The sequence below is a fragment of the Coptis chinensis genome, chromosome 8, assembly GCF_015680905.1.
Source record: "Coptis chinensis isolate HL-2020 chromosome 8, ASM1568090v1, whole genome shotgun sequence".
Lineage (NCBI taxonomy): Eukaryota > Viridiplantae > Streptophyta > Magnoliopsida > Ranunculales > Ranunculaceae > Coptis > Coptis chinensis.
In genome coordinates this window covers 85971651-85983992 of record NC_141463.1, presented here as the reverse complement: position 1 = coordinate 85983992, position 12342 = coordinate 85971651, and the positions used below count along the sequence as shown (strand labels likewise).

At 38.6% G+C, this 12342-nt stretch overlaps 1 protein-coding gene across 1 annotated transcript; it reads right to left on the bottom strand.

Annotated features, from left to right (window-relative positions):
- Nucleotides 1-4164: 4164 nt before the first annotated feature.
- Nucleotides 4165-8430, bottom strand: LOC147483829 (subtilisin-like protease SBT5.6). The gene is made up of 8 exons (XM_086580778.1): nucleotides 7875-8430; nucleotides 7385-7576; nucleotides 6789-6900; nucleotides 5988-6555; nucleotides 5749-5849; nucleotides 5298-5667; nucleotides 4930-5128; nucleotides 4165-4844 (listed from the first exon to the last, which is right to left on the bottom strand). Exons 1-8 carry the CDS (start codon nucleotides 8146-8148, stop codon nucleotides 4228-4230), a joined length of 2433 nt encoding a protein of 810 aa, XP_086436904.1. The 5' UTR covers nucleotides 8149-8430; the 3' UTR covers nucleotides 4165-4227.
- Between the last annotated feature and the right edge of the window lie 3912 nt (nucleotides 8431-12342).

The window sequence follows — 12342 nt, the reverse complement described above, 5'->3', positions numbered from 1 at the left end:
TTATCTATAGTTAGTAGATAATATCCACAAATTATTAACACTTAATTCATCTTGTAAAGGGGTGTGATATAAACTATGGTATAAAAAGTATGGTAAACGGAACCTGCTAGATTGTATATATATATATGTATATTTCTTAAAAATCTTTATTAATAACGATAACGAGTTTTAGAAATAATTAAGACAAACGTGCAACAAGCTACGACGCAAGTCCTTTCTGAATGGCAAATCCTATATTTCTAAATGCAAACTCGTTAGAACCAGTTGTCATAACGTTATTGTCAATAACTTTCAGCAACCCCTTAAGGAACTCAACAGACTATTGTGCCAAGAAACCAAAAGTGTCGAAACTAAACGGAATGAAACAATGCTGGTTAGCCCCACAAGCATCCTTGTGTTTCTCAATTTTTCTTGTCACTGCTCTATTAGCTATTTCTCCCACCTCAAAGACTCCATTCTCAAACCCTACCAACGGAGATGCTCTAGTTACATCAACACACGCATATTTTCCCCTACGACCAACTGTAGATTAATATATCTGCAGGCTGAAGCGTCGATCTACCCTCATTCGGATCAATGAGAAAATTGACAGGAGCCTACTTTTTCAATTGTACCTCAGTTCTCCAAAATGCGTCACATAAAATGTCTCTGACATGATTATGTCGGTATTTGAAACCTGGAAAATGTCTACAATGTGCTGTGTGGTCCCCGAAAGCATCCAGTTTACTCTTTTTTGCAAACATAGCATAAACCACCGTTAGAGTACAAAGGAATCATGAGACGGTGCCAGAGAATAGAACGATACTCCATCGGCAACATACGCTGCCCAAGTCCCTCCATCGGAATAACAAGTAGAAAATCTTTTACGTGTTCTGACTGTAAGCATCTAATGACTGCTTTTTGAGGAGTAGATAGCTCAAACTCCTTCTCAATACCAGCACCAATCTTATCGTAGAACGCTTCCACCAAAACTTTTTGTGGTTTTGAGAGGACGATATCATTCACAGCCAGAGAGTTGAGGTCAAAATCGGTTAGACAGAGACTCAATGCACTGCTAGCAACATCAAGAATCTAATCTAAAGGCACTGTGCCACAACTCCTAAGAATGTGGTTATGAAGCTCAGAAATCTAACAATGGGAGACCACAAAAGCAAAAGAAGAGACATCAGTGGCATAAGAAATACTTAACCCACAAAGGCCTAATGGGAGTGTCGATAAACGCCACTGCAAATCACTTAAGCCAGGACCATCAGAAACCACAATACCCTGGAGAACACTGCGGAGATGCCGATCAAAAGTCTTAGCTGCCTCTCTGAAAAGGCCGGGTAGACAAGTATGAATCGCAAAGACCAACTTAGAGAGCCCAACACAAGCTCGTAAGAGCGCTAACTCACAATGTGGATCTTCCAAAACAACAAAACAGTCCATCAAAGTCATAACCTTTTCAACACGCTTGTAAGCAAGGCCCATGACAAAGGATGAATTAGTGCTGACCGCACCTCCAAGCACTTGACCACCTGCTGAGGATGGGAAAAATCGGAAGGAAAGAGACTAGGAGTGGAGCGACGTACATGGATCCAATGATGACCAAAATATTTCAGTTTTACCCACATTAAGAACCAACCCGTAAGAAGGTCATTCTTCCTGAATCATACCCAACGCTGTAGCCACACACCTGTTCTGTATCTCCGATTAGAGTTCCATCATCTAGGTATCAAGCCTGTGGCAACAACTGACAACTGGACTAGATCTAGTGGATGCAATACTAGTGCAAAGAGAAGGGGACCCAAAAGGTCGCCTTGCTGGACCCTAGTACTAGCAGACCATATGTAGCCATCCCCCAAATATAACTAATCTCACAGGTTGACAATACAAGTACTCAACCCAAGGGGCAATAGTTGGGCAACGGATACGGACCTCTCTTAACATGGTAGTCCCTCTTTTAACATGGTAGTCCGATCAACCATGTTAAAAACATTCTGAAAATCTACAAGCAACATCGAAAGAGAGGTACTATCATTGTTATCATACACTATACAGTTGACAACGTGCAAAATTGCTTCTGCTTCACCAGAAACACCGACCCCATACTGAAAATCATGTAAGTACATACCCTACCACATCTTTGGAAACTCCTTTCATTGCAATCTTGGAGACCAAATGGTGCCAAACCATGCCCACCGCTATAGGTCGGACGAATACTATTATCCGACTTAAGAAGTGAAGTAAGCGGAGCACTCGCTATGAATTCCGCTAACGGCTGTGGACATCGTCCCTGTAACCAAATATTCACCATAAGGGTCAATGCATCTAGCAAATCAAATGATATAGCTGCCGCAACACCACTCATAGCATCCAACAAGTGCTGAGCTCTAAGATCAACACGACCACATACCTTTCGGGAACGACCTAATACATGACAATAGGGTGTCTCTCTCTACCACTAAAGGGGGCTCAACAAAAGGAACAATTGGTCTTATAGGTGGTTGTCGCATCGGGTGCTTCTCCTCTAATGCACATATGATCTCTGCAGTATTGGAGACAACCCCTGATGATGACAACACTTTTACCGCTGTAGCAAAATATCCATCAACAATTTTCTGTAAGCATCGACGCACATTCTGAATAGGGACGGATTTCCTGGTTGATTGGATTGAAGGAGGCTCTAGTGTAGACTCTAAGAGACGAAACATCCCACCGTGTTTTTTTTTAATAACTTCATGAATTTAGCAAAATCACTATACAACTTTTATTTATCCTATCTACAATCCAAGTAGCCATGTGAAATATCCAATTTTCTGACATAGTTTCCAACTTTGCCAAATTTCAAGTGTAAGAACAATATACTCCAATCAAACTCATCAGAAATTTAATTAATGCCATAAAACAAGTTAACAAAATAAGTCTCATGTTACAATAACTATAACACCAATAAAACATTACGAGACGAGACGTTACTAAAACTAAGATCAAATTATAAGAAAAATCGACATCGTGTTTTTTTTTTTTTTTTTAAAAAAAAAAAAATTGATAGTATTCTCTATAATTTCAACATTAAATCACATGTTCACATGTCATACCGCTAAAGATTCTCAAATATTTCGTAACTCATAGCCAAGATATATTTCTACATACTTTTGATTTTTATAAAAACTAGTATGTACAACACCATCCAAAAACTAAAGTATGTAACAACATATGTACATTCCATAAGTTCAAAAACGTAACACATACAACAAAATACACGGAAGACTCAACATATTGTTTCTCTACGGAGCTCTCACTCATTGTGATGTTTTATATACACAGTTGAACTCGTAGTGCAGATTTATACCAGTTACCCCTGCGCGCTTAAGGAATATGCATGGGTTTGGGGGTGAACCAAAGTCTAGTAGGAACAGATGACGAGTGCAACACTAGCAACAGATGAAGTGAAAATCAAATCTGCAGTAAATACGTGTCAAAAAATGTTCTTCATGGGCAATATTTGATGAGTCCCTACATAAATCCAAACGAAAAACTTTAGCAAGGGAATGCCATAGACATTAATTTAAAAGTATATATATGGTAATTGCAGGCTTCACTGCAATGAGCAATTGTAACAGATCAATGTTGATGGCTCTTCTCCAGGAAATCAAGGTCCTCCAGGTTTTGACTGTGTATATATAGAGATAGTAATGGAATTATTCTCCTAAGTTTCTTTGTCGAAATATTGGCAGCAGTACCAGTTACATGCATTGGAGAGATTTTAGCAATCATCGAAAGTATATAGAACTGGGTAAGGGTGGCTTAACTTATCGCGAGCCTTTGCTTTGGGACTAATCAACTTCCTTTGGAGATTAGACCGAGATGGGAGATGCAAAAAAACAATTACAAGGTTGCCTAGCTACTCTCAAACACTTGGAGTGAAGCTAATTTCATGGGCAAACCAGGCGGCCAAGCATGTTTGTAGTTTAATAACTCGAGATAAAGTTGTTTATGACGGGAGACCCAACTGGTTAAAATGTTGGGGATCACCGGCTTCAGTAGATTTTTCCAAGGTCTTTTGTAACAATATAACAATATTATTTTATCAATATACAGTTTATATATAGTTTATATATATATATATATAACGACATTAATTACAGTATAAACATCTCTCTCAAAATGAAACCACTTAAGTTATGAAACCCCAAATAAATTTCATTATCTTCTAAGATATAAACTTACATTTGGACTCAATATTTATCCCCTTTGCACTTCTTTATCTCCAACTCCACGAGGCAAATTTTCCACAGGTGTTGTATTTCGTACAAATGGATAACCCGTCTGAGATACCGCTATGGGGCTTCTGACAACATGGATCCCATCTTCCCATGTGTATGACCCAAATGAATACCCTCCTGTAGTGCTATTGCTTGCTCCCAGACTTGTCTCTGCTTTGATAGTTATTGTGAAGCTTTGTTTCTCGTCCACAGCTTTGAAATATAATGTGTTTGGGCTTACTTCGACTGAAATTCCACGTGGCGCCTCAACACTAGCTCTATACACACTTTTTTCGCCACCAACATTAGTAACAGTCCTCTTCACTATCATGGTACCATTGAGATGGGAAATTGCCAGAGATGGATGGTTGAGATCGTGAACTGAGGGTGGCACCTCTGGACAGTGGAAAGAGGGAACAGCTTTCTGGTCTCCAATACTACACAAGTAGAGAAGGTAGTCGGTGAAGGAAGCATCATATATAAGGCCAGGGTCCGCGGCTTTTGTGGGTCGAACATGGCCCGATCCGAAGTGGAATGGGTTTGCAACCTCTCCAGAGGCAGTAATTATGGGTTTACCAAGATTGTTTGTTAATGTTGCTGCCATAAAACATGAAAAATGTCAGGATTACTCAACGACCTTTTTTTTGTGTATATGGTTCTGAAGCGTGAATATTTTGGTTACCTGTAGTCATAAGAGCGGATCTTATGGCAGCACTGCTCCATGTAGGATGAACAGCTTTGACAAGCGCGGCGAGACCAGCTACATGGGGGGCTGCCATTGAAGTCCCCGAAGCCATCATATATTTCATATATCCCAAACCTACATTATTTTGTTTCTCCCATGCTCCTAATATGTACGCTCCAGGTGCTGCTATGTCCGGCTGCTCGTAAATAATTGTCGTGTCCAATTCAAACACAAGTTCTTCAATTGTCACTCAATATTCACAACTAAAGCGTATTATGCTACCATACTAGAGATGGCCATAATTTAAACGGAAAACAAAGTTTTTAGTACGTACATATTGTACCATTATGAAATTATATATTTACCTTGAGAATATCTTCGTCGATGGGATTTGGACCAACTGAGGAAAAGTTTGCCATGGAAGGTGCTGGTTTAATACCTAAAACTGTCACGGCTGGCTCAATTTGGGCTACTGAATTGTTGGAAGATTTAATGTAATTAAGAATTGTGGTTGCACCATTAGCTCCAACTGACGTTGATGGAAGGTCATAACTGTTAGAATACAAATTAGTATCTCCAACATCTGGACTGTTGGCTAATATCATACCAACACCACCAGCTCTTTTCACCTCCTGTGACTTGTTAAAAGGCCTAATCGCATCATGTAAGTTTGTCATGCAAACTACAATCTTGCCTTTCGTTTTCTCCGGCGACAAGAAACCTGGAACGCATAGCCTAAAAGAAAATTTGTTATCAGTTTGACTTGTGAGTTACGAGTTAAATGCCAATTGAAAATCAAGCAAGATGAATCATTACCCGGCACTAGAATTCTTGGATAGATGGGGTTCAACCACATCACCAGCATAAACTAGAGGGTACATTTTCTTCTCCAGTTTGTATGGAGTTCCTGATTGGCCCTAAAATTAATCCAAACAAAATTGATAAATTGGACCGTACCGTTTAACCCCGAACTCAAGTTAACTCGGACAAATCAAGTATATATTAGACCAAAAGTATCTCTATTTGATAGATATTAATATGATCACAGATAGTACCTCGATCTTAATGCCGTTCCCCAACACAACAGGTGAACTAATGATTCTGTCAATCGTACTAGCAGCAACACTGATGACCCATGGAGCAACATTTTCCGCAGAACCACCAGCAGGCCCACTATTTCCACCAGAACATGAAACTACAATATTCTTTTTGATTGCATGTAGAGCCCCTATTGCAATTCCATCCCTTGTGTGATTAACAGGGTCGTCTAATCCAAGTGATATACTTATAACATCAACCCCATCACCGATAGCATCATCGATTGCTGCAAGTATGTCAGCTTGGACACAATCGGTACCAGCTTTCTTATTCTTAATACGATCTATTAGTGGCCAACATACTTTGTACACAGCAAGACGAGCAAGTGGAGCTCCACCTGATGCTGTGCCATTTGCAAATCCACCAATATCTGATACATTTTCAACCTTTCGGCCTGCAGCAATAGATGCAGTATGGGTTCCATGGCCATTGCTGTCACGAGGTGATTGGAAGTCTAAACTATTATTCAGTTTGTCGTGAAAGTATTCGTAGGCTTTGAGATAGTATCGTGCTCCAACAATTTTCCTGTTAAAAAAAATTCATAGTGACGGTGACATGATAATCAACTCAATTTATGTACATATTTTATCAGGCATGGTTTAAACTCTAGATATAGAACTACTTATTTGCTCCAGACATAATACATGATAACCAATTTTTCTTCATACCAATTTTTCTTCATACCAATTTTTTAAGTAAACAGATTATTTTTCATTGTAATGAAGTAATTAGGGGTTTCTTTGCGAAAAATAAATTACCTATTACAATGTGAGGAGTTGAAAGATGCTCCATCTTGACAAATTCCTTTCCATGACTTTGGCACAGGTCCTAATCCTTCGTCGTTGAAGCTCCTTGACTCTGGCCATATACCTATATATTGGCAGGAAGACATACCCCACATTTGACATATTAAATAACAAATCCTGTGCGTGCTATTCCAAAATATAAAGTGAGTCTATTGATATCTACAATATGTACTAACATACTACTTGAACATGAAACTATGTAAGATAACTATCCAACATACAAGTAAAGTTACAAGTTGTTTTTCGGTAATGATTTGTTTTCGTGATTTTATTTTGTAATTCCAAATTCTTTTTCAGAATTATATCATAGTAAAAGAGAAAAAGTAGTGAACAATATATGTCCGTTAACTTTTAGATTTCTGATTTCATATATAGCTCACTAATTTCAAAATTAGTGGGCTACTGAATTCATAACATATAGATTTTCTAATATTTGGGCAAACATTAGTAGGACATAAGGATTAAGGGAATTGCAATATTAGAATATTTATAGAAGCATAAGGAAAATAAACAAACAACCAAAGAGAATGAACAATTTCTTTTATTACCAGTGTCTACCACTCCAATAACGATATCGTTCCCATAGTTAGCTTTTTGCGGGAGATTTCCTCTCATATCACTAGCAATACTTCTTCCAAACTCCGTTTCCCCTTCGAGACCCATAAACTCCCATGACCTTGTTGTCTTAGGAGAAAACATATTTGGTTTGTCTTCAGCTACAAAAACCACTTCATCCTTCTCTGTATGCCAATACGTACAAATAAAACAATGCAAAGTACGTTATATTATATTATCGACAAATACAAAATATATACAATAATGAAAAAAATGAATTTTTATAAGAAGGACTAGATGCCATTCATAATTCATAAAGGACACACAACGCAATAATTTGTGCTTTTGGAGGTTCTCGATCTACATTTATCATATTTTTAGTTTGCTTCAAAATATAAAGGCGTCACAGAAAAAATAAAAACTTATGGAGAAAAATCAAAAGTACGAAACAAATAAATCCCATTTATAATATGAAATAAATACCTGATAAGAGTTTGGCTTCTTCTTCTGTAAGCACGGCAGCAAAACCATTGACACTATTTTTATAACTGTACAGAATATAAGAACCATCTTCTAGCTCATTTTGCTTAACTGAGAGGAGATGTCTGTGGTGAGTGTCTTCAATCTCTTGGTGAGTTTTTGACCCATCATGGTCTCCAAGGTACACTATGTACAAATCTCGTTTCTCACATGAAACTAAAAGAGGAAGAAAAACAAGAAAGGAAACAAGGTGAAGAACTTTGGCAAAGTTTTTCATCTTTTTCTTTCTGAAAAAGTTTCGTATGTGAGCAATGGTAACTACATGTGTTTGTGATTGGGTTTTTATAGCTTTGCATTGGAGGGATGTTATCGGATGAAAGGTTGAGGTTTCACGTGATTATCATAATCTTAGTTGGCTCTGTTCTATAATGAACAATGAACCATTTCTAACAATTACGGTTTGAAAAATAAGCTAACAGCCTAGAAGGTCTCCGATGGGCTTATGGACCACCATTCTAAGCTAAAAATGAACTGACTGACAGTGATTTTTGCATGGACAATCAACCGTTCCAGACAAATAGGCGTGGGCAAAATAAGGCAAGATTCGTGGAGGGCTTATGGACAGCACAAGCAGTAACAGGAATGGCAAGTTTTTCCTTCGTCAACGTCCACTATTGAATACAGCAAGGCCCAAAATATCGAATTATGTGAATATTTTGATGTACCTAAAAACCGATATATATCAGATATATAAAAAATATCGGAGATATCTATTTTTTTTGTTGACCAGTCAAAATTTTGTTTTGTATGTCGATATATCGAAAATATCGTCGATTATATCGGATATATTAAGGTCAAAGTCAACAATATCGGTCAAAGTCAAAAATTTATATAAGATATATTGTATATATCGGTCGATATATATCGTTATATTGGAAATTATGATATATATCGAAAAAAATGATTTAATATTCGGTTGAGATATATCAAATATATCCATATCGGTGTACCAAAAAAAACAATATATATCGGTAATATATCGGCGATATTTTGGGCCTTGGAATACAGTACTTCTGCGCATATTATGGGCTATAATTACTGTATGCTTTGGTGCCTGGGCCTCTGGCTCTAAATGGGTAGCCCCTTCATGGACCTGCGAGTTTCAAATCCTGCCCTTCTCAGCAACCTTTCTTGCCTGTCCAATTTCTTGCTCGATGATACTTGTTTGATCATCCTCATCAGTACTTCAAATTGTTGGTTTGAAAGTTTTGAGGTTGAATATTGTTGCTACTTTCTTTATGCCACTGTAAGAACTGCGGACTATGAGCATGACACTTGAATGTGTTGGAGTATATTTCGGATCATCTTATTTCCTTTAGTGTAATGTAGTAAGAATATTCTATTTTCATATTGTAATTTTTTGATGATTAATAAGAATGGGCGAATGGCCATTGGTCTATTGATAAGATAAGCCATTACACAATTCTTCTTGGTATCGGATTGAGCCACCATCTTCCACCTCCATCCCACCCCACTTACCGCCACCACCATCCTCCACAACCACACATCATCACAGTTACTTCCGCCGCCATCAACCTTGATAACCACCGGTATCATTCTTTTTTTCTTATGATAAATTAGAGAGAGAGATTTGAGAATATGTTTTTGATTGATTTCTAGGTCTCATACAATTGTTTATATAGAGATTACAAGTTCCTAAATATAAACTAAAATAACAAAGATCTAAGATATGTACAAACACAAACGCGCGTATAGTAAAACAGACGCTGAAAGCGCCGCTTAATTGTGCTTGAATAGAGCGCGGGTGCGCTCTGCACTCTGACATACATAACAACTTTTAATACTCCCCCTCAAGTTGGAGAGTGAATGTCAAGAACTCCCAACTTGCGAATTAATCTCATAAAGGTGTCATTGCCGAGAGGTTTAGTGAAGGCGTCAGCCACCGAATTTGAGGATGGATGAACATAGGAGATAGTAACTTGGCATGTATCTTGTCGCGTAAAAAATGACAGTCCAATTCGATGTGCTTCGTTCGTTCATGAAAAACTGGATTTTGAGAGAGATGGAGGGCGGCCTGATTGTCGCAAAACATGTTCATCGGAGAAGGATGAGAGATGCCTAAGTCATGTAGAAGATACTTCAACCATTGAAGTTCACACGCAAGGATAGCCATGGAACGATATTTGGCTTCGCCAGGAAGAAAGAACGGGATACGATGCTTTTGTTTCTTTGTTTTCCGTGATATAGGGCTAGAACCAAGAAAAGTGCAATAACCACTAGTAGAACGACGAGTGTGGCAGCCACCAATCGAGTCACGTAAACCGTAGATATGTAAAGAACTATTAGCGGATAAGAGAATCCTTTGTTGATCGAACATTTAAGGTAGCGGAGTATAATGATGAGCAAAGATCTAGATGTGGAGTCCGTGGGGACTACATGAAATGGCTGAGATAATTAATGTATAAGTGATATTTGGACGGTAACCGCGTGGAGATATAAGAGACGCCAATCAAAAGCGACAATAGACACAGATGAGGATCCCGGGGTAACGCGTCATCGGGTATGGAGGTTGATGTTTTGTTCCATAGGGAACTCAAAAATACGACCACCGGTGGTACCAATAATCGCATTGCAATGTCCAAAAGACATTTTAAGTTGTGTAAGAAATAATCCTTCTTTGAACGAGCCACCTCAATACCCAAGAAATATTTTAGACGTCCTAAGTCCTTGATATAGAACTTTGCCTCTAAAAATTGCTTCAAGTTCTGAATGAGAGATGGATTGTTGCCTGTGATCAAAATGTTGTCCATATAAACAAGGACAAATGTAGAATTAGAACCACGAATATTAGTGAATACAGAATAATCAGACTTAGACTGAGTGAAGCCAGCAATGATAAGAATGGTAGATAGTTTGTCAAACCATTGCCGAGAAGCCTGCTTGAGTCCATATAAGGACTTATTGAGGCAACAGATCTTGTGCTCCCCCTGTTTGTCGAAGCCAGGAGGTAAGGTCATATAGACAGTTTCATCCAAATCGCCTTGGAAAAAGGCATTGTGGACATCTAGCCGATGAAGGGACCAATGTCTGATAGTAACAATAGAGAGAAGTAATCGAACAGTGACTAATTTAGCAATGGGTGCAAAAGTGTCATGATAGTCTTGACCTTCAATATGATTGTAGCCCTTGGCAACAAGACGAGCTTTGTAACGTTCAATATAGAACCATATGAATGATCTTTAATCTTGAAAACCCATTTACAACCAATAGGTTTATGATGAGAAGATAACGGAACAAGAGTCCATGTGTTATTATGTTCCAAAGCTGCAATTTCAGCAGCCATAACAACTCTCCATTATGGAATTTTGACAGCTTGAGAAAAAGATGTAAGAACAACTGAAGAAGACACTTTAGGCAAAAAATCTTTATGACAAGTAGAAAAATTAGTGTCATAAACATAGAAAGCCATAGGTTATGGAGTGGAAGACCGTGTTACCTTAGAGTCCGATTGGATGAGGTTGGCCGAACGAGGGACTGTAGGTGCCTTGGTGAGAGTAGAACAGTGATAATCTTTGATGAGAAGTGGTGGGGGTTTTGCACTCTAGTAGATCAAGGTGAGGTAGGAGGGTTAGGGTGTGGTGGCTGAGAGAGTTCCAAAATTGCAGGTGACGGAGCTGTCTGAGTTGGAAGATTGTCGAGGAGAGTATGCAAGCGCCTCTGTCTCTACTAGATCGGCGGTGGTGTACCAGATCTGGCCGGAGTTACGGGAGGGAGGCACGCACGCCGCCGATTTGTGGTGGATCAGAGTGTGTGCACGCTCCATCTACTGGGTTACAGGAGAGGATTGAATGTTGAAAATTTCATTGTCTGGGATGGGTAAGGGATAAACTGGCAAATGTCATAGTGGGGAAGATAAATGTTGATAGGGGAATACATTCTTATGGAAAATCACGTCACAGAAAGTATAAATTTTCTTGGAAGATAAATCATAAATGCGGTAGCCTTTCTGAGCATAAGGATAACCAATGAAGATGTCAGGTTTCCCGCAGTGATTAAACTTATTTTTAGCAACCAAAAACACGAAGATGGGCAAGAGTGGGAGGTGTTGTAAACAAAAGCTCATGAGATGATTTGCCATTTAACAAGGTGCTAGGAATTTTGTTAATGAGATAGCCTGTGGTGAGAATGCATTCACCTCAGAAGGATAACGGGAGATGAGCTTGAAAACGTAATGCTCGTGCAACGTGGAGTAAGTGACGATGTTTTCTTTCAACAACAGTATTTTGGTAGGGAGTAACAACGCAACTACGTTGGTGAATAACCCCATGTTTGGAAAAAAATTGTTGCATGTTATGGGATATAAATTCCGATCCATTGTCGGATTGAAGGACTTGGATTTCATGAAAATGGTCATCAATTAATGTTGCTATGGCCAGATATGAGTGAATGT